The 23,435-nt window shown below is 42.5% G+C and overlaps 1 protein-coding gene across 1 annotated transcript in view; it reads right to left on the bottom strand.

Moving 5' to 3' along the window:
- Positions 1–319: 319 nt before the first annotated feature.
- The window catches only part of LOC146072884 (uncharacterized), a 60,786-nt gene continuing 37,670 nt past the window's right edge, over positions 320–23,435 (bottom strand). The window contains exon 2 of the mRNA XM_083180065.1: positions 320–4,080. Coding sequence (XP_083036191.1) covers positions 2,365–3,909 — 1,545 coding nt within the window. The 5' untranslated portion in view covers positions 3,910–4,080 and the 3' untranslated portion in view covers positions 320–2,364. The remainder of the gene's footprint in view (positions 4,081–23,435) is intronic.

The raw sequence follows: 23,435 nt of genomic DNA on the forward strand, positions 1-23,435 counted from the left end.
TTACACAATGGGCTCTCCATCAGACCTGGTTAATAACATGTAAGATGCAAGGAGGTGCTGTAACCCATAGCAACTAGAAATCCACTATAAGCAGTCTAGTGTCAGCAACCTAACACATGTAATAATGATTGGTTACTACAGATGTAGCGGGATTCATCTTTGCAGGGGATGGCGATGGCCTCGCCATCGCCATCCCCTGCCCGCCGCCATATGTATGCCGGATGGGGACGCGTGCGCACGAGGTGTGCGCGTGTCCCCTTCCGATGGTGCTGCCCTCGGTCGCCCGGTGCCCACACCGGGCGACCGCACCCCCCCACAGTGGCCAGAGGTCCCCCCAGCCCTGTCCATCAGGAGGCGGACAGTATTGCGTCCGCCTCGCCGCCCGAATACTGAGACGCGTCTCAGTCAGATAGAGGTGCCGTGTTGCTGGCAATCTGCGAGCAAGAATAAGGCCGGCTACATCTGTATGTGATACAGGTAGTACATAGTATTCAGAGAGAGTGCGGTAAGGCAGCAATATAGAGGCATGAGGGAAAGGAGAGAGACCAGAGGAGACCTGTAGGGTGGTACAAGGCCGCATACAGGGTTCCTATAATCAGTGGTGTAACTATAGAGGATGCAGGGGATGCAGCTGCTATGGGACCCAGCTGCTTAGGGGATCCTGAAAGGCAATCCCACTGAATTCTGTAAAAAAATATATATTTTGTATCTGTAGTCACTGCTTCGGAGCCCAGCAGTGTATGTATACACGGAGGGAGGCAGAGCTCAACAGTGTATGTACACAGGAAGGGAGGCAGAGCTCAGCAGTGTATGTACAGGGAGGGAGGTAGAGCCCAGCAGTGTATGTACAGGGAGGTAGGTAGAGCCTAGCAGTGTATGTACAGGGAGGGAGGCAGAGCTCAGCAGTGTACATACAGGGAGGGAGGCAGAGCTCAGCAGTGTACGTACACAGGGAGGGAGGCAGAGCCCAGCAGTGTATGTACAGGGAGGGAGGCAGAGCTCAGCAGTGTACATACAGGGAGGGAGGCAGAGCTCAGAAGTGTACGTACACAGGGAGGGAGGCAGAGCCCAGCAGTGTATGTACAGGGAGGGAGGCAGAGTAGAAGAAAAACATTTGCTGCATTCAGAACATGTATATGGCTTCTCTCCTGTCTGACTCCTCTGATGTAGGACAAGATGTGACTTCTGGGAAAGGATTCAGTATTGAATCCCGGTGGTCGGGATCCCGGCGTTCAGAATCCCGACGCCGGAATCCCGACAGCCGAAATGTCGACAAGCGGGGGACGTGGATCGCCCCCCCTTGTGGGCTCGCTGCGCTCGCCACGCAGTGGGCCCGGTGCCTCGCTACGCTCGGCACACTAATTTATTCTCCCTCCAGGGGTGTCGTGGACACCCCAGGAGGGAGAATGTATCGGCATTTCGGCGGTCGGGATTCCGGCGTCGGGATTCTGAACGCCGGGATCCCGACCGCCGGGATTTTAACTGCATCCCCTGGGAAAAGCATTTGCGGCATTCAGAATAGTTATATGGCTTCTCTCCTGTGTGACTCCTCTGATGTAGGACAAGATGTGACTTCTGGGAAAAACATTTGCTGCATTCAGAACATTTATATGGCTTCTCTCCTGTGTGACTCCTCTGATGTAGGACAAGATGTGACTTCTGGGAAAAACATTTGCTGCATTCAGAACATTTATATGGCCTCTCTCCTGTGTGAATCCTCTGATGTAGGACAAGATGTGACTTCTGGTAAAAACATTTTCTGCATTCAGAACATTTGGTACTTGTGTATTATCATGGTGCCCATCGCATCGTACACCATAACACTAAATATGGTATGCGATGGCACCCAATTTTTAATTGTACAAGCACCCTGATGGGTCCTTACAATGTTAAATGCCCCCCCCCCATTGTGAGCGGACGCGGAATACATGTAAAGTAATCCGCATCCCCTTGCGGGGCTCATCACGCTTCGGGCTCAGTGGCTCGCTACGCTCACCACACTATCTAAACTCAACTCCATGCCGATGTGGATAGTGGGGGTATGAAAAGGTTGGAGGATGCGTACCGCCGCCCCTCGCCACGATTCGGGCTGGCGTTGATACTGGGGGAGGCATTGACAATGGTGGGGCATTTATCATTGTAAGCACCCATTAGGGTTCTTGTACAATTAAAAAACGCATCGCATCGCATGCATCGTATGACGCTATATGGCATGTGATGAGATTAGATGCCTTACGATGTACATCGTGGGCGCCGTGATAATACACAAGTACCGAACATTTATATGGCTTCTCTCCTGTGTGACTCCTATGATGGTAGGACAAGAAGTGACTTATCAGAAAAACATTTGCTGCATTCAGAACATTAATATGGCTTCTCTCCTGTGTGACTCCTCTGATGTAGGACAAGAAGTGACTTCTGGGAAAAACATTTGCTGCATTCAGAACATTTATGTGGCTTCTCTCCTGTGTGACTCCTCTGATGTCGGACAAGATGTGACTTCTGGGAAAAACATTTGCTGCATTCAGAACATTTATATGGCTTCTCTCCTGTGTGACTCCTCTGATGTCGGACAAGCTGTGACTTCTGGGAAAAAAATTTGCTGCATTCAGAACATTTATATGGCTTCTCTCCTGTGTGATTCCTCTGATGTAGGACAAGATGTGACTTAAGGGAAAAACATTTGCTGCATTCAGAACATTTATATGGCTTCTCTCCTGTGTGACTCCTCTGATGTTGGACAAGATCTGACTTCTGGGAAAAACATTTGCTGCATTCAGAACATTTATATGGCTTCTCTCCTGTGTGACTCCTCTGATGTAGGACAAGATGTGACTTAAGGGAAAAACATTTGCTGCATTCAGAACATTTATATGGCTTCTCTCCTGTGTGACTCCTCTGATGTAGGACAAGATGTGACTTAAGGGAAAAACATTTGCTGCATTCAGAACATTTATATGGCTTCTCTCCTGTGTGACTCCTCTGATGTAGGACAAGATGTGACTTCTGGGAAAAACATTTGCTGCATTCAGAACATTTATATGGCTTCTCTCCTGTGTGACTCCTCTGATGTAGGACAAGATGTGACTTCTGGGAAAAACATTTGCTGCATTCAGAACATTTATATGGCTTCTCTCCTGTGTGACACCTCTGATGTTGGACAAGATTTGGCTTGTAGGAAAAACATTTGCTGCATTCAGAACATTTATATGGTTTCTCTCCTGTGTGACTCCTCTGATGTAGGACAAGAAGTGACTTCTGGGAAAAACATTTGCTGCATTCAGAACATTTATATGGCTTCTCTCCTGTGTGACTCCTCTGATGTAGGACAAGCTGTGAGTTATCGGAAAAACATTTGCTGCATTCAGAACATTTATATGGCTTCTCTCCTGTGTGACTCCTCTGATGTAGGACAAGAAGTGACTTCTGGGAAAAACATTTGCTGCATTCAGAACATGTATATGGCTTCTCTCCTGTGTGACTCCTCTGATGTAGGACAAGCTGTGACTTCTGGAAAAAACATTTGCTGCATTCAGAACATTTATATGGCTTCTCTCCTGTGTGACACCTCTGATGTTGGACAAGATTTGGCTTGTAGGAAAAACATTTGCTGCATTCAGAACATTTATATGGTTTCTCTCCTGTGTGACTCCTCTGATGTACCAGAAGCTTAGATTTATATGTAAAGCCTTTGTCACACTCAGAGCAGACATGTGGTTTCTCTCCTGTGTGACTCCTCTGATGTGTCAGAAGCTGTGATTTACATGTAAAGCCTTTGTCACACTCAGAGCACACATGTGGTTTCTCTCCTGTGTGACTCCTCTGATGTCTGAGAAGCTGTGATATATATGTAAAGCCTTTGTCACACTCAGAGCACACATGTGGTTTCTCTCCTGTGAGACTCATCATGTATGAGGTGAGAAACAAATTAGTTGCTGAAGGTTTCTTCTATCCAGCAAATACAATTGTGTTTGTTCCTCCTCCTGAGGTGTAAGGAGATATGATGTATTTAGTTGGCTTGATCGGAGAACAATTTCCCTTTCCACGTCGTCTTAATTTGAATCCTGCTCCTTATATGTCCTGTAAGAAAGTAAATATGTAAAAGCATAATGTTACCAGGATAACGCTACTATTATTGTATAACATGTAAACTAGGCAGGTGGGGGGACATTGTGGAAGAAGCAAGGGGAAGGGAGGAAAAAGGGAACAAGGTGTAAGAAAAGTGTATGAGAGACACACAGCCAAGAACAGATATTGTCCATGATACGGATTTATCATTTCAGGAACCTTCTGCAACTGTAACAGGTACTATGACAAGGGCAAAGGAAAAGCGAAAGCTGAAATGCCTTTATCTGAATGCTAGGAGTTCAACTGGTAAAATGGGGGAACTAGAGACCGTAGTTTTGGAGGAAGATTTTGATCTCATAGGCATTACTGAAACTTGGTGGGATGAATCACATGAGTGGCAGACTAATACCGGGCTGAACCGTCTTTCTCCAGCGCATCTAACAGCCTCTGTAGCGCTACAGAGGCTGAGAGCGTCTTCGGCTTATGAGTCTCCATGGAGACGCATCGGCCAATCACGCTATCAGCCTGTGTAGTGCTGAGACAGAGCTACACAGGCTGTTAGCTGCACCGGAGAAAGCCATGTTACCCTGGTGTCTGGCTGTGGAGCAGGGAGCCAGCACTGGATCCTGGATTGGTAAGTATGTTGGTGTAAAAGTGAGGTGTGTGTATGTGTGTAAAATAAAGTTATACTTTTTGGTGTGTGTGTGTTTTCTTTTAACATTCTTTTTACAGGAGTTCTACAAGTCCCAGCGGGCCCATTAATGCCCCGCATGCTGGGACTTGTGGTTCTCCAAGTCCCAGAAAGTGGGGGAGGTCTGCTGGCACTTGTAGTTCTCCTGCATAAAGCAATGTTACAGATGTGAGATTTAACCCTATCAGGCTGGCGTCCACTGGGCAAGGATGCCGGTGACAGCCCCAGGCTTCACCTGGACGGGTGAAGCCTGGGGGGGACCCCTTTATTGGGGGGTCCCCACTACTCCAGGTACCCCGGGGGGACCCCTTTATTGGGGGGTCCCCACTACTCCAGGTACCCCGTCCAAGGCTAATCAGCCATGGTGCTCATGTTTCGGCCGGGGGACCTTATGTTAAAAGTTTCCCCCAGCTGTGGCATGACACCATGGGCTGTTGGAGTCCGGGGCTGGTTTCAGAAATGTGGGGGACCCCTATGCTTTTTGTCCCCCGTATTTTTGGAACCAGGTGCGGCTCAATGAGCCCGGGGCTGGTTATGCTCAGGAGGGGGGACCCCACGCCATTTTTTTTCTAAAAAAAACACTTTAACACATTTTTTAAGACAGGACCAAACACAGATCTCAATGATCTGTGCAGGGTTCGGGCCAATTCGCATATCAGAACCTGGTCTGATTTTTTTTTTGCCAAGTTTTAGACACATTACCCAAATTCGCATCTCATTAAATATGCGAATTGTATACTTTTCAATGGGAAAACATCTGGATGCGAGTTCCGGCACTAGTAAAGTGCGATTTCGCTGCAAAATCTGTGATTTTTGCAGTTTTTCACATCTCATTAAATATGCGAATTCGGGATTTCGGCCGTTTTGGGCGAAAAAAATCGAAAAAGTCACATTTTCGCATCTCATTGAATGTCACCCTATGATGGAGCTGACACCTAGATACCCCTTTTTATATACACTAACCTGCTGCACAGAGTAATATTTAAGATACTATGATGGAGCTGTCACCTAGATACCCCATTATATACACTAACCTGCTGCACAGAGTAATATGTAAGACACTATGATGGAGCCGACAAATAGATACCCCTTTGTAAACAACAACCTGCTGCACAGAGTAATATGTAAGATACTATGACGGAGCGGTCACCTAGATACCCCTTTATATACACTAACCTGCTGCACAGAGTAATATGTAAGATACTATGAAGGAGCTGTCACCTAGATACCCCTTTATATACACTAACCTGCTGCACAGAGTAATATGTAAGATACTATGATGGAGCTTTAACCTAGATACCCCTTTATATACACTAACCTGCTGCACAGAGTAATATGTAAGATACTATGATGGAGCGGTCACCCAGATACCCCTTTATATACACTAACCTGCTGCACAGAGTAATATGTAAGATACTATGATGGAGCTGTCACCTAGATACCCCTTTATACACACTAACCTGCTGCACAGAGTAATATGTAAGATACTATGATGGAGACGACAACTACAGTAGATACCCCTTTATATACACTAACCTGCTGCACACAGTAATATGTAAGATACTATGATGGAGCTGTCACTTAGATACCCCTTTATATACACTAACCTGATGCAGAGTAATATGTAAGATACTATGATGGAGCTGTCACCTAAATACCCCTTTATATAAACAGACCTGCTGCACAGAGTAATATGTAGGATACTATGATGGAGCTGTCACCTAGATACCCCTTTATATACACTAACCTGATGTACAGAGTAATATGTAGGATACTATGATGGAGCCGTCACCTAGATACCCCTTTATATACACTATCCTGCTGCACAGAGTAATATGTAAGATACTATGATGGAGCTGTCAACTAGATACCCCTTTATATACACTAACCTGCTGCACAGAGTAATATGTAAGATAATATGATGGAGCCGTCACCTAGATACCCCTTTGTATACACTAACATGCTGCACAGAGTAATATGTAAGATAATATGATGGAGCCGTCACCTAGATACCCCTTTGTATACACTAACATGCTGCACAGAGTAATATGTAATATACTATGATGGAGCCGTCACCTAGATACCCCTTTATATACACTAACCTGCTGCACAGAGTAATATGTAAGATACTATGATGGAGCTGTCACCTAGATACCCCTTTATATACACTAACCTGCTGTACAGAGTAATATGTAAGATACTATGATGGAGCTGTCACCTAGATATCCCTTTATACACACTAACCTGCTGCACAGAGTAATATGTAAGATACTATGATGTAGCTGTCCCCTAGATACCCCCTTTATATACACTAACCTGATGCACAGAGTAATATGTAAGATACTATGATGGAGCGGTCACCTAGATATCCCTTTATATACACTAACCTGCTGCACAGAGTAATATGTAAGATACTATGATGGAGCCGTCTCCTAGATACCCCTTTATATACACTAACCTGCTGCACAGAGTAATATGTAAGATACTATGATGGAGCCGTCACCTAGATACCCCTTTTTATATACACTAACCTGCTGCACAGAGTAATATTTAAGATACTATGATGGGGCTGTCACCTAGATACCCCTTTGTAAACAACAACCTGCTGCACAGAGTAATATGTAAGATACTATGACGGAGTGGTCACCTAGATACCCCTTTATATACACTAACCTGCTGCACAGAGTAATATGTAAGATACTATGAAGGAGCTGTCACCTAGATACCCCTTTATATACACTAACCTGCTGCACAGAGTAATATGTAAGATACTATGATGGAGCTTTAACCTAGATACCCCTTTATATACACTAACCTGCTGCACAGAGTAATATGTAAGATACTATGATGGAGCGGTCACCCAGATACCCCTTTATATACACTAACCTGCTGCACAGAGTAATATGTAAGATACTATGATGGAGCTGTCACCTAGATACCCCTTTATACACACTAACCTGCTGCACAGAGTAATATGTAAGATACTATGATGGAGACGACAACTACAGTAGATACCCCTTTATATACACTAACCTGCTGCACACAGTAATATGTAAGATACTATGATGGAGCTGTCACTTAGATACCCCTTTATATACACTAACCTGATGCAGAGTAATATGTAAGATACTATGATGGAGCTGTCACCTAAATACCCCTTTATATAAACAGACCTGCTGCACAGAGTAATATGTAGGATACTATGATGGAGCTGTCACCTAGATACCCCTTTATATACACTAACCTGATGTACAGAGTAATATGTAGGATACTATGATGGAGCCGTCACCTAGATACCCCTTTATATACACTATCCTGCTGCACAGAGTAATATGTAAGATACTATGATGGAGCTGTCAACTAGATACCCCTTTATATACACTAACCTGCTGCACAGAGTAATATGTAAGATAATATGATGGAGCCGTCACCTAGATACCCCTTTGTATACACTAACATGCTGCACAGAGTAATATGTAAGATAATATGATGGAGCCGTCACCTAGATACCCCTTTGTATACACTAACATGCTGCACAGAGTAATATGTAATATACTATGATGGAGCCGTCACCTAGATACCCCTTTATATACACTAACCTGCTGCACAGAGTAATATGTAAGATACTATGATGGAGCTGTCACCTAGATACCCCTTTATATACACTAACCTGCTGTACAGAGTAATATGTAAGATACTATGATGGAGCTGTCACCTAGATATCCCTTTATACACACTAACCTGCTGCACAGAGTAATATGTAAGATACTATGATGTAGCTGTCCCCTAGATACCCCCTTTATATACACTAACCTGATGCACAGAGTAATATGTAAGATACTATGATGGAGCGGTCACCTAGATATCCCTTTATATACACTAACCTGCTGCACAGAGTAATATGTAAGATACTATGATGGAGCTGACACCTAGATACCCCCTTTATATACACTAACCTGCTGCACAGTAATATGTAAGATACTATGATGGAGCTGTCACCTAGATACCCCTTTATATACACTAACCTGCTGCACAGAGTAATATGTAAGATACTATGATGGAGCCGTCTCCTAGATACCCCTTTATATACACTAACCTGCTGCACAGAGTAATATGTAAGATACTATGATGGAGCCGTCACCTAGATACCCCTTTATATACACTAACCTGATGCACAGAGATATATGTAAGATACTATGATGGAGCTGACACCTAGATACCCCTTTATATACACTAACCTGCTGCACAGAGTAATATGTAAGATACTATGATGGAGCCGTCACCTAGATACCCCTGTATATACACTAACCTGATGCACAGAGTAATATGTAATATACTATGATGGAGCTGTCACCTAGATACCCCTTTATATACACTAACCTGCTGCACAGAGTAATATGTAAGATACTATGATGGAGCTGTCACCTAGATACCCCTTTATATACACTAATCTGATGCACAGAGTAATATGTAAGATACTATGATGGAGCTGTCACCTAGATACCCCTTTATATACACTAACCTGCTGCACAGAGTAATATGTAGGATAATGTGATGGAGCTGTCACCTAGATACCCCTTTATATACACTAACCTGCTGCACAGAGTAATATGTAAGATACTATGATGGAGCGGTCACCTAGATACCCCTTTATATACACTAACCTGCTGCACAGAGTAGTATGTGAGATACTATGATGGAGCTGTCACCTAGATACCCCTTTATATACACTAACCTGCTGCACAGAGTAATATGTAAGATACTATGATGGAGCCGTCACCTAGATACCCCTGTATATACACTAACCTGATGCACAGAGTAATATGTAATATACTATGATGGAGCCGTCACCTAGATACCCCTTTATATACACTAACCTGCTGCACAGAGTAATATGTAAGATACTATGATGGAGCTGTCACCTAGATACCCCTTTATATACACTAATCTGATGCACAGAGTAATATGTAAGATACTATGATGGAGCTGTCACCTAGATACCCCTTTATATACACTAACCTGCTGCACAGAGTAATATGTAGGATAATGTGATGGAGCTGTCACCTAGATACCCCTTTATATACACTAACCTGCTGCACAGAGTAATATGTAAGATACTATGATGGAGCGGTCACCTAGATACCCCTTTATATACACTAACCTGATGCACAGAGTAATATGTAATATACTATGATGGAGCTGTCACCTAGATAAACCTTTATATACACTAACCTGCTGTACAGAGTGATATGTAAGATACTATGATGGTGCTGTCACCTAGATACCCTTTATATACACTAACCTGATGCAGAGAGTAATATGTAAGATACTATGATGGAGCTTTAACCTAGATACCCCTTTATATACACTAACCTGCTGCACAGAGTAATATGTAGGATACTATGATGGAGCAGTCACCTAGATACCCCTTTATATACACTAACCTGCTGCACAGAGTAATATGTAGGATACTATGATGGAGCGGTCACCTAGATACCCCTTTATATACACTAACCTGACGCACAGAGTAATATGTAAGATACTATGATGGAGCTGTCACCTAGATACACCTTTATATAAACTAACCTGCTGAACAGAGTACTATATAAAACAAACTATGATGTAGCGGTCACCTAGATATCCCCTTTATATACACTAACCTGCTGCACAGAGTAATATGTAAGATACTATGATGGAGCTGTCACCTAGATACCCCTTTATATCCACAAACCTGCTGCACAGAGTAATATGTAAGATACTATGATGTAGCTGTCACCTAGATACCCCTTTATATACACTAACCTGCTGCACACAGAGTAATATATAGGGTACTATGATGCAGCTGTCACCTAGATACCCCTTTATATACACTAACCTGATGCACAAAGTAATATGTAAGATACTATGATGGAGCCATCACCTAGATACCACTTTATATACACTAACCTGCTGTACAGAGAAATATGTAAGATACTATGATGGAGCTGTCACCTAGACATCCCTTTATATACACTAACCTGATGCACAGAGTAATATGTAAGATACTATGATGGAGCCGTCACCTAGATACCCCTTTATATACACTAACCTGCTGCACAGAGTAATATGTAAGATACTATGATGGAGCTGTCACCTAGATACCCCTTTATATACACTAACCTGCTGCACACAGAGTAATATATAGGAAACTATGATGCAGCTGTCACCTAGATACCCCTTTATATCCACTAACCTGATGCACAGAGTAATATGTAAGATACTATGATGGAGCGGTCACCTAGATACCCCTTTATATACAATAGCCTGCTGCACAGAGTAATATGTAGGATAATGTGATGGAGCTGTCACCTAGATGCCCCTTTATATACACTAACCTGATGCACAGAGTAATATGTAGGATACTATGATGGAGCTGTCACCTAGATACCCCTTTATATACACTTACCTGCTGCACAGAGTAATATGTAAGATACTATGATGGAGCTGTCACCTAGATACCCCTTTATATACACTAACCTGCTGCACACAGAGTAATATATAGGATACTATGATGCAGCTGTCACCTAGATACCCCTTTATATCCACTAACCTGCTGCACAGAGTAATATGTAAGATACTATGATGGAGCTGTCACCTAAATATCCCTTTATATAAACGAACCTGCTGCACAGAGTAATATGTAGGATACTATGTTAGAGCTGTCACCTAGATACCCCTTTTATATACACTAACCTGATGCACAGAGTAATATGTAAGATACTATGATGGAGCGGTCACCTAGATACCCCTTTATATACACTAACCTGCTGCACAGTGTAATATGTAAGATACTATGATGGTGCTGTCACCTTGATACCCCTTTATGTACACTAACCTGCAGCACAGAGTAATATGTAAGATACTATGATGGTGCTGTCACCTAGATACCCCTTTATATACACTAATCTGCTGCACAGAGTAATATGTAAGATACTATGATGGAGCGGTCACCTAGATACCCCTTTATATACAGTAACCTGCTGCCCAGAGTAATATGTAAGATACTGTGATGGAGCTGTCACCTAGATACCCCTTTATATACACTAACCTGCTGCCCAGAGTAATATATAAGATACTATGATGGAGCCGACAACTAAATACCCCTTTATATACACTATCCTGCTGCACAGAGTAATATGTAAGATACTATGATGCAGCTGTCAACTAGATACCCCTTTATATACACTAACCTGCTACACAGAGCAATATGTAGGATATTATGATGGAGCCGTCACCTAGATACCCCTTTATATACACTAACCTGCTGCACAGAGTAATATGTAAGATACTATGATGCAGCGGTCACCTAGATACCCCTTTATATACACCAACCTGCTGCACAGAGTAATATGTAAGATACTATGATGCAGCTGTCACCTAGACACCCATTTATATACACTAACCTGCTGCACAGAGTAATATGTAGGATACTATGATGGAGCTGTCTCCTAGATACTCCTTTATATATACACTAACCTGCTGCACAGAGTAATATGTAGGATACTGTGATGGAGCTGTCACCTAGGTTCCCTCTTTATATCCACTAACCTGCTGCACAGAGTAATATGTAAGATACTATGTTAGAGCTGTCACCTAGATACCCCTTTATATACACTAACCTGCTGCACAGAGTAATATGTAAGATACTATGATGGAGGTGTCCCCTAGATACCCCTTTATATACACTAACCTGCTGCACAGAGTAATATGTAAGATACTATGATAGAGCTGTCACCTAGATACCCCTTTATATACACTAACCTGATGCACAGAGTAATATGTAAGATACTATGATGGAGCTGTCACCTAGATACCCCTTAATATACACTAACCTGCTGAACAGAGTAATATGTAAGATACTATGATGGAGCTGTCACCTAGATACCCCTTTATATACACTAACCTGCTGCACAGAGTAATATGTAAGATACTATGATGGAGCTGTCACCTAGATACCCCTTTATATACACTAACCTGCTGCACAGAGTAATATGTAAGATATACAAAGAGGATTATGTCCAAGAGGGACAAAGAAAGGCAGAACCAAAAAGGTTTTTTTGGGGCACGCTTCAATAAATTATTTTTAAGATAAATGGAATGATAATAAGATTAAAATATAACTTTTATTACACTTGTTTAAGATAAAGGCGTCAAAAGAATTTCTTCGTCACAAAGAATTGAAACTGAAAATGCTGAGTATCCAAGGAATTATTAATAATTCTAGATATAGTAACTACAAAAATACATGTGAAGTCACAAGCATAATAACTCAATGTTTTTTTGCGAAAATGTTTGGTTATCCGTGGGACAACCCCCGCACCCTGGTCAATAAGATTAAATACAGCTATTGACACTTCATGTATTGGGTGCGATTAGAAAAGGCGTCATTAGTTAAGAAAGAGGTGCAAAAGATGCTGGAAGGAATAGAGTAGAGGGGAAATGTCCTCATGCAAACCAGAAGCAGCTGTATCCCAATTAACTATACAGCACCGAATATTCCCTACTGGTCCCCCAGTAGGTACTGATCCGGCCTCTCACTGCTTAGCTGCTGAGATCGGACGGGATCAGGCGGCACTGTGAAGTTTGATCGTATCCGTAATGGGTTCTGAAGCAGGTGGCTGACATGCAGGACTGCAAGGCACTTCTGCTTTCCAGAGGGTCAGAGAGGTCACCTCCCTGTTGACATAAGTGACATTGCAGGGGGGGACTGGTGGCCCAGATGGATGAGAGAGTGACAGATATAGGAGATTGCAGTTCAAGTGGTTTATGCGATACACAGACCCTTCTGCTGTCCTACCATCATGCTGTACATAGGATGGAGGTTGAGAGTGATAATCTGTGTCTGCTCCCCACAGAGAGAGAGTCAAAAGGGAAAAGATAATAATAATAATACAGTGAATGTACCCCGTATTAGTGTCTCACTTGTGTCAGTATAGATGAAAACTGACCAACTGTATAGACAGGGGGTTAGAATGTTGCTTTGAATTGACAAAATGAAACAAAGTTCAATAGGAATCCATGTGACCCTGTCACCTCCCTGGTAGTAATTACCAAACAATGATGTTAGAAAATGTTACAGCATGTGAGGTCAATTATGGCTTAAATGTACACAATAGCAGGACCACATAGGAACAATAAACATGTGTATCTAGCGAAATGGATAGCGGGCTGACACACCTTAAAGTATTAAACTGAGTTCTCTTGCAAGTTGTAAGGTAAACTTACACAGGGCTTGTGATCACAATTATCAGAAGTCTAATAACTTTAGGTTGTTACATTCAGTGAAGCTAGAGATACTTCATGTGAGAAGCCAAATTAGCGCGTCATAAACTATATACAGGTGACAAAATAATTGGTGCTAACTACAGGTACAGCAGATAGGTAGTGATACACACAATACAATCCTGATTCTGGGTGCAGAAATCAAATGACAGCATAAATATCGCATAAATATAGCAGATTTGTCAGTGCATAATCCAGCTGTACAGACGCCCGGTTTTAGATACAGAGGTACCTGCTAGCGCTGTCGGAGCGCTGATGATCAGCGTGTGTGCTCGGCAGGGATTGGGGGTGACGTTGGAGCAAGATCAGTAAGAGACTCTGGCACCAGTGTCCGTGGGACGGAAGCGGGGAGGCCGGCTAACTCCGTGCGGCCAGCTGTGTGTTGTGCCGCTGTGAGGGGGGAATCTATGCGCCGGCACCAGTGTCCTTTAGGCATCGGCCGGGAGACCGGCTTCTCGCCGTGCGGACAGCTGTTAGGTGCCGGTAACTGCAGTAGGGTGAAGAGATGACGTCAGGGGGGTTGTCCCGGATAGGAACACACGTGTTTCGCACTTAGGCTTGTTCACGAGTGACGCACTGGTGTGGGATTCACCTGGGCGTTAAATACGTGTGGTGACCAATGGGAAAGGTATAAGTTAGTGGGCGGGGGTCCCGTACGTATGCGGGAATTGAGCTGAATGCCTGGGCTATTAAATTTAATATGTAAGATACTATGATGGGGCTGTCACCTAGATACCCCTTTATATACACTAACCTGATGCACAGAGTAATATGTAAGATACTATGATGGAGCCGTCACCTAGATACCCCTCTATATATACTAACATGCTGCACAGAGTAATATATAAGATACTATGATGGAGCCGACAACTAAATACCCCTTTATATACACTATGCTGCTGCACAGAGTAATATGTAAGATACTATGATGCAGCTGTAAACTAGATACCCCTTTATATACACTAACCTGCTACACAGAGCAATATGTAGGATACTATGATGCAGCGGACACCTAGATACCCCATTATATACACCAACCTGCTGCACAGAGTAATATATAAGATACTATGATGGAGCTGTCACCTAGATACCCCTTTATATACACTAACCTGCTGCACAGAGTAATATGTAAGATATACAAAGAGGATTATGTCCAAGAGGGACAAAGAAAGGCAGAACCAAAAAGGTTTTTTTGGGGCACGCTTCAATAAATTATTTTTAAGATAAATGGAATGATGATAAGATTAAAATATAACTTTTATTACACTTGTTTAAGATAAAGGCGTCAAAAGAATTTCTTCGTCACAAAGAATTGAAACTGAAAATGCTGAGTATCCAAGGAATTATTAATAATTCTAGATATAGTAACTACAAAAATACATGTGAAGTCACAAGCATAATAACTCAATGTTTTTTTGCGAAAATGTTTGGTTATCCGTGGGACAACCCCCGCACCCTGGTCAATAAGATTAAATACAGCTATTGACACTTCATGTATTGGGTGCGATTAGAAAAGGCGTCATTAGTTAAGAAAGAGGTGCAAAAGATGCTGGAAGGAATAGAGTAGAGGGGAAATGTCCTCATGCAAACCAGAAGCAGCTGTATCCCAATTAACTATACAGCACCGAATATTACCTACTGGTCCCCCAGTAGGTACTGATCCGGCCTCTCACTGCTTAGCTGCTGAGATCGGACGGGATCAGGCGGCACTGTGAAGTTTGATCGTATCCGTAATGGGTTCTGAAGCAGGTGGCTGACATGCAGGACTGCAAGGCACTTCTGCTTTCCAGAGGGTCAGAGAGGTCACCTCCCTGTTGACATAAGTGACATTGCAGGGGGGGACTGGTGGCCCAGATGGATGAGAGAGTGACAGATATAGGAGATTGCAGTTCAAGTGGTTTATGCGATACACAGACCCTTCTGCTGTCCTACCATCATGCTGTACATAGGATGGAGGTTGAGAGTGATAATCTGTGTCTGCTCCCCACAGAGAGAGAGTCAAAAGGGAAAAGATAATAATAATAATACAGTGAATGTACCCCGTATTAGTGTCTCACTTGTGTCAGTATAGATGAAAACTGACCAACTGTATAGACAGGGGGTTAGAATGTTGCTTTGAATTGACAAAAGGAAACAAAGTTCAATAGGAATCCATGTGACCCTGTCACCTCCCTGGTAGTAATTACCAAACAATGATGTTAGAAAATGTTACAGCATGTGAGGTCAATTATGGCTTAAATGTACACAATAGCAGGACCACATAGGAACAATAAACATGTGTATCTAGCGAAATGGATAGCGGGCTGACACACCTTAAAGTATTAAACTGAGTTCTCTTGCAAGTTGTAAGGTAAACTTACACAGGGCTTGTGATCACAATTATCAGAAGTCTAATAACTTTAGGTTGTTACATTCAGTGAAGCTAGAGATACTTCATGTGAGAAGCCAAATTAGCGCGTCATAAACTATATACAGGTGACAAAATAATTGGTGCTAACTACAGGTACAGCAGATAGGTAGTGATACACACAATACAATCCTGATTCTGGGTGCAGAAATCAAATGACAGCATAAATATCGCATAAATATAGCAGATTTGTCAGTGCATAATCCAGCTGTACAGACGCCCGGTTTTAGATACAGAGGTACCTGCTAGCGCTGTCGGAGCGCTGATGATCAGCGTGTGTGCTCGGCAGGGATTGGGGGTGACGTTGGAGCAAGATCAGTAAGAGACTCTGGCACCAGTGTCCGTGGGACGGAAGCGGGGAGGCCGGCTAACTCCGTGCGGCCAGCTGTGTGTTGTGCCGCTGTGAGGGGGGAATCTATGCGCCGGCACCAGTGTCCTTTAGGCATCGGCCGGGAGACCGGCTTCTCGCCGTGCGGACAGCTGTTAGGTGCCGGTAACTGCAGTAGGGTGAAGAGATGACGTCAGGGGGGTTGTCCCGGATAGGAAGACACGTGTTTCGCACTTAGGCTTGTTCACGAGTGACGCACTGGTGTGGGATTCACCTGGGCGTTAAATACGTGTGGTGACCAATGGGAAAGGTATAAGTTAGTGGGCGGGGGTCCCGTACGTATGCGGGAATTGAGCTGAATGCCTGGGCTATTAAATTTAATATGTAAGATACTATGATGGGGCTGTCACCTAGATACCCCTTTATATACACTAACCTGATGCACAGAGTAATATGTAAGATACTATGATGGAGCCGTCACCTAGATACCCCTCTATATATACTAATATGCTGCACAGAGTAATATATAAGATACTATGATGGAGCCGACAACTAAATACCCCTTTATATACACTATGCTGCTGCACAGAGTAATATGTAAGATACTATGATGCAGCTGTAAACTAGATACCCCTTTATATACACTAACCTGCTACACAGAGCAATATGTAGGATACTATGATGCAGCGGACACCTAGATACCCCATTATATACACCAACCTGCTGCACAGAGTAATATATAAGATACTATGATGGAGCTGTCACCTAGATACCCTTTTATATACACTAACCTGATGCACAGAGTAATATGTAAGATACTATGATGGATCTGTCACCTAGATACCCCTTTATATACACCAACCTGATGCACAGAGTAATATGTAAGATACTATAATGGAGCTGTCACCTAGATACCCTTTTATATACACTAACCTGATGCACAGAGTAATATGTAAGATACTATGATGGAGCAGTCACCTAGATACCCCTTTATATACACTAACCTAATGCACAGAGTAATATGTAGGATACTATGATTGAGCTGTCACCTAGATACCCCTTTATATACACCAACCTGCTGCACAGAGTAATATGTAAGATACTATTACGGAGCTGTCACCTAGATTCCCCTTTATATACAGTAACCTGATGCACAGAGTAATATGTAAGATACTATGATGGAGCGGTCACCTAGATACCCCTTTATATACACTAACCTGCTGCCCAGAGTAATATGGGAAACAAAAAGAGAAAGAAACTCGGGTGGGGTGCACTCTTGATACCCCACTCTCAAAGTTGCTCAAAAAATACTCTAAGAATTTTAATAAATTTTTTGTTGTGTTTTTTTATATATTGCTGAGTGTTTATAATAACCAAAACTTAGTTAATAGTATTAACCAGATTTATTCGATTTTTACAGGAATTAATCTGATTGGTATGCGTAAATATACATTGGGTTATAAAAGCTGACCATCATATATCCTTATTGCCTTTAACCAGGAGGCAGTGTCGGTTTAGTCTCAATTAATTTTGAGATAAGGATTATAATCATTGATCAGCATAACTCAAAATTTCTGAAAGAGCAGAAAAATAATAATAATAACTTTCTTAAATACGCATATCAAAAATCATTTACATATGTACAGTTTTAACTTTTAATTTTTTTATTTTTTGTTTTATTTTCTCCCTTGGTCGCTATTTAAGGTACAATTATTAATGCATTTGCTCTGTGGCCTTGAAATGGCAACAAATCAACTATATAGCAGATCTGCTGACATACATTGTAGCAAAGCTTTTATTTTATAAATGGAAAGGTTCACAGGTTAATTGCCACTAGCTGCAATACAAATTCACTGTCCCGGAGTGCTAGTTATACCCCTTTTCCACTAGCAACCTGGGTCGGACCCGGTAATTTGTACCCGGTTCGAACCCAGGTGGGACATGGGTAGGAGACACATTTCCACTACAGTGCTACCCGGTAAATTGCCTGATCATCCCCTTTTACACTTAACCCGGGTAAGGCCTTTTTTTCCCTATAGATAAACATAAGAAAAAGCCTTTTTAAAGGGCTTTACCATGGGAGGTCACAAAATAGGGCCACCATTACACCAAAAGGGCCACCATTAAAAATATTACCATATTAGAAGAAGAGACCACACTCATTTCTTTTTAAATAACTTTTTTTTTTTTACTGGCAAATATTACCACACTCATTTCTTTTAAAATAACTTTTTTTTTTTACTGGCAAATATTACCACACTCATTTCTTTTTAAATAACATTTTTAATATTTTACTGTAAAATATTAAATATTTGGAACTTTTAAAAGTTTCTTCACACAATACAAGAAAAGACATGCCAAAAAAGGGTAACAAACAGAGTCCTGGGTGCTTCTTTCTGGTGTTATGCTGCCTTGCCTTAACCAGTGGTTCCCAACCCTGGTCCTCAAGTACCCCCAACAGTGCATGTTTTGCAGGTCTCCACACAGAATCACAAGTGCTATAATTAGCTCCACCTGTGGATCTTTTCAAATGTGCCTGAATAATGAGTGCACCTGCCGGGTGACCTGGAAAACGTGCACTCTTGGGGGTACTTGAGGACCAGGGTTGGGAACCACTGGTCTAAACCTGAGGGCTATTCCTTCTTCGCCCCAATAGAAGCAATGCAAATAGGTATTTTGGTAAGGAATCTGATGTAGCGCCTTATTCCTTACCAAAAAACCTATTGACAAGAAAAGACATGCCAAAAAAGGGTAACAAATAGAGTCAGGTAAAATGTTTGCCGTACACCTGAGCCTTTGGCATACATAACAATGAAAAAAGTGCACGTAAACATGTTAAAAAACAAGTGCCCATAAGAATTATTAAAAGTGCAAGATGTAGGCTTTAACCAAACTGTGCCCACAAGGCGACTGAATGCTATAAATGTATTCAACATTGTTATTGCAATAATGCAATAAAGAACTTCGAAGAAAAAAAAACAAGTATTTCTTAGGACAAATTACGATATACCGTAAATTCAGGGGAGTCTAGGTTTGGCAGCAGCGTGTTGTCAAGGCTAGTGGTGTTTGCCTCACTATACTCTGGGTTTAGTGGGGCACTGGTAGCAATGCTGGAGGCATAGCTAGTGGAAGTGTTGGGTGCGTGGCTAGCACCAGTGGTGGGGTGGTAGCTAATTGCTGTGCTGGGGGCGTGGCTACTGGGGCCTCTATATGGTAGAGGCTCTCGGTGTGGCTGTTGCTCACACGAAGTGCTAGGGGCGGAGGGAGTTGAGCTGTCACCTAGATACCCCTTTATATACACCAACCTGCTGCACAGAGTAATATGTAAGATACTATTACGGAGCTGTCACCTAGATACCCCTTTATATACACTAACCTGCTGCCCAGAGTAATATGGGAAACAAAAAGAGAAAGAAACTCGGGTGGGGTGCACTCTTGATACCCCACTCTCAAAGTTGCTCAAAAAATACTCTAAGAATTTTAATACATTTTTTGTTGTGTTTTTTTATATATTGCTGAGTGTTTATAATAACCAAAACTTAGTTAATAGTATTAACCAGATTTATTCGATTTTTACAGGAATTAATCTGATTGGTATGCGTAAATATACATTGGGTTATAAAAGCTGACCATCATATATCCTTATTGCCTTTAACCAGGAGGCAGTGTCGGTTTAGTCTCAATTAATTTTGAGATAAGGATTATAATCATTGATCAGCATAACTCAAAATTTCTGAAAAAGCAGAAAAATAATAATAATAACTTTCTTAAATACGCATATCAAAAATCATTTACATATGTACAGTTTTAACTTTTAATTTTTTTATTTTTTGTTTTATTTTCTCCCTTGGTCGCTATTTAAGGTACAATTATTAATGCATTTGCTCTGTGGCTTTGAAATGGCAACAAATCAACTATATAGCAGATCTGCTGACATACATTGTAGCAAAGCTTTTATTTTATAAATGGAAAGGTTCACAGGTTAATTGCCACTAGCTGCAATACAAATTCACTGTCCCGGAGTGCTAGTTATACCCCTTTTCCACTAGCAACCTGGGTCGGACCCGGTAATTTGTACCCGGTTCGAACCCGGGTGGGACATGGGTAGGAGACACATTTCCACTACAGTGCTACCCGGTAAATTGCCTGATCATCCCCTTTTACACTTAACCCGGGTAAGGCCTTTTTTTCCCTATAGATAAACATAAGAAAAAGCCTTTTTAAAGGGCTTTACCATGGGAGGTCACAAAATAGGGCCACCATTACACCAAAAGGGCCACCATTAAAAATATTACCATATTAGAAGAAGAGACCACACTCATTTCTTTTAAAATAACTTTTTTTTTTTACTGGCAAATATTACCACACTCATTTCTTTTAAAATAACTTTTTTTTTTTACTGGCAAATATTACCACACTCATTTCTTTTTAAATAACATTTTTAATATTTTACTGTAAAATATTAAATATTTGGAACTTTTAAAAGTTTCTTCACACAATACAAGAAAAGACATGCCAAAAAAGGGTAACAAACAGAGTCCTGGGTGCTTCTTTCTGGTGTTATGCTGCCTTGCCTTAACCAGTGGTTCCCAACCCTGGTCCTCAAGTACCCCCAACAGTGCATGTTTTGCAGGTCTCCACACAGAATCACAAGTGCTATAATTAGCTCCACCTGTGGATCTTTTCAAATGTGCCTGAATAATGAGTGCACCTGCCGGGTGACCTGGAAAACGTGCACTCTTGGGGGTACTTGAGGACCAGGGTTGGGAACCACTGGTCTAAACCTGAGGGCTATTCCTTCTTCGCCCCAATAGAAGCAATGCAAATAGGTATTTTGGTAAGGAATCTGATGTAGCGCCTTATTCCTTACCAAAAAACCTATTGACAAGAAAAGACATGCCAAAAAAGGGTAACAAATAGAGTCAGGTAAAATGTTTGCCGTACACCTGAGCCTTTGGCATACATAACAATGAAAAAAGTGCACGTAAACATGTTAAAAAACAAGTGCCCATAAGAATTATTAAAAGTGCAAGATGTAGGCTTTAACCAAACTGTGCCCACAAGGCGACTGAATGCTATAAATGTATTCAACATTGTTATTGCAATAATGCAATAAAGAACTTCGAAGAAAAAAAAACAAGTATTTCTTAGGACAAATTACGATATACCGTAAATTCAGGGGAGTCTAGGTTTGGCAGCAGCGTGTTGTCAAGGCTAGTGGTGTTTGCCTCACTATACTCTGGGTTTAGTGGGGCACTGGTAGCAATGCTGGAGGCATAGCTAGTGGAAGTGTTGGGTGCGTGGCTAGCACCAGTGGTGGGGTGGTAGCTAATTGCTGTGCTGGGGGCGTGGCTACTGGGGCCTCTATATGGTAGAGGCTCTCGGTGTGGCTGTTGCTCACACGAAGTGCTAGGGGCGGAGGGAGTTGGCCCTCTACTGTATTGGCCATATGCATACTCATGGTGTGCTGGGTATGCTGGGGCCTGTGAAGCATGTGGCGGATACATTGGATAATAAGGAGGTGGCATATACCCACGATTAAGTATCCGTTCCAAGAAGGACAATTGTCTGTCCTGCATGTCCTTTAATTGATCCAAGAAAGAGTGCTGCATCTGTCTTTCATTTTCTAAAAACGTCTCCATAAGAGCATCCTCATTGGCCTGCATGTCGGAGTCCATTCCACGCAGTTGATCTATTACTACTGAAGAGAAAGCTCTCGCTGCTTGATCGGAACGGTTTGCTTTTTTCTTCTTTGGAGGCACCTTGTAAACTGCAAGTGGGACAAACAAAAATACACTATAAACATTAAATAGCAGAGGTGTTTGCAGCCCTGTGCTTGCGGCCCTATCCCACCTGCACACTTGCGGCACTCTGCAACATATACCGTTGATTACTGGGATAAATGTTTTTTTTACTTACTATTTGAACGCAGTTTTGGTGTTTGATGTTCAGTCGCTTGCTCCGTTGCTGTTTCGGACCAGTCCTCCACCATGGACTGTGCGGTGTCAGACAAAGCAGACCTATCAAGTAGACTGCACTCTTCATCGCCATCTTCCGAAATCAGGAGCGGAGAAGTTGGGCAGCACGGTGACATTGACATGGTGGACTGTGTGTCAGGTGGCTCCTGGCTACTCTCCATTGGTGGCTCCTGGCTACTCTCCATCTGGCTGGCCAACGAGGATGACAGTGCCACAGGATTAATCAGAGCTGTGTTGCCAAATGCCCTGCAGCATAGATCGTAAAGGACCCACTCGACACGTGCGGCACCGCTTTTTTTCCTGTTCTGGTCACAGACCTTGGTGAACTGCCTCTTTAGTGCTTTCAATTTGTTAAGCACTTGCTGGTGAGAGCGGTGTATCCCCCTAGACTCCAGCATCTGGGCAATATTTCTGTACAAGATTGCGTCTTTTACGGTACCAGTCACCTGGCGCTTGATTTCCTCCTCTGCCCTAATGAGCAGCAGCTCCTTCACTTCAGCATCAGACCAATTGCTGGCAGCCATAATGAAGTTGTGCTGCGGGATGATTAGCAGTGTCCGCTGGGGCAGCCTGTGGTGCTGGCAGCAGAGAGGAAGGTGGCTGCTGGAGCAGCCTCTGATACAGCAGGGGAAAGTCAGCAGG

The sequence above is a fragment of the Crinia signifera genome, chromosome 4 (genome assembly GCF_055691185.1).
Source record: "Crinia signifera chromosome 4, ASM5569118v1, whole genome shotgun sequence".
In the NCBI taxonomy this organism is placed as follows: Eukaryota; Metazoa; Chordata; class Amphibia; order Anura; family Myobatrachidae; genus Crinia; species Crinia signifera.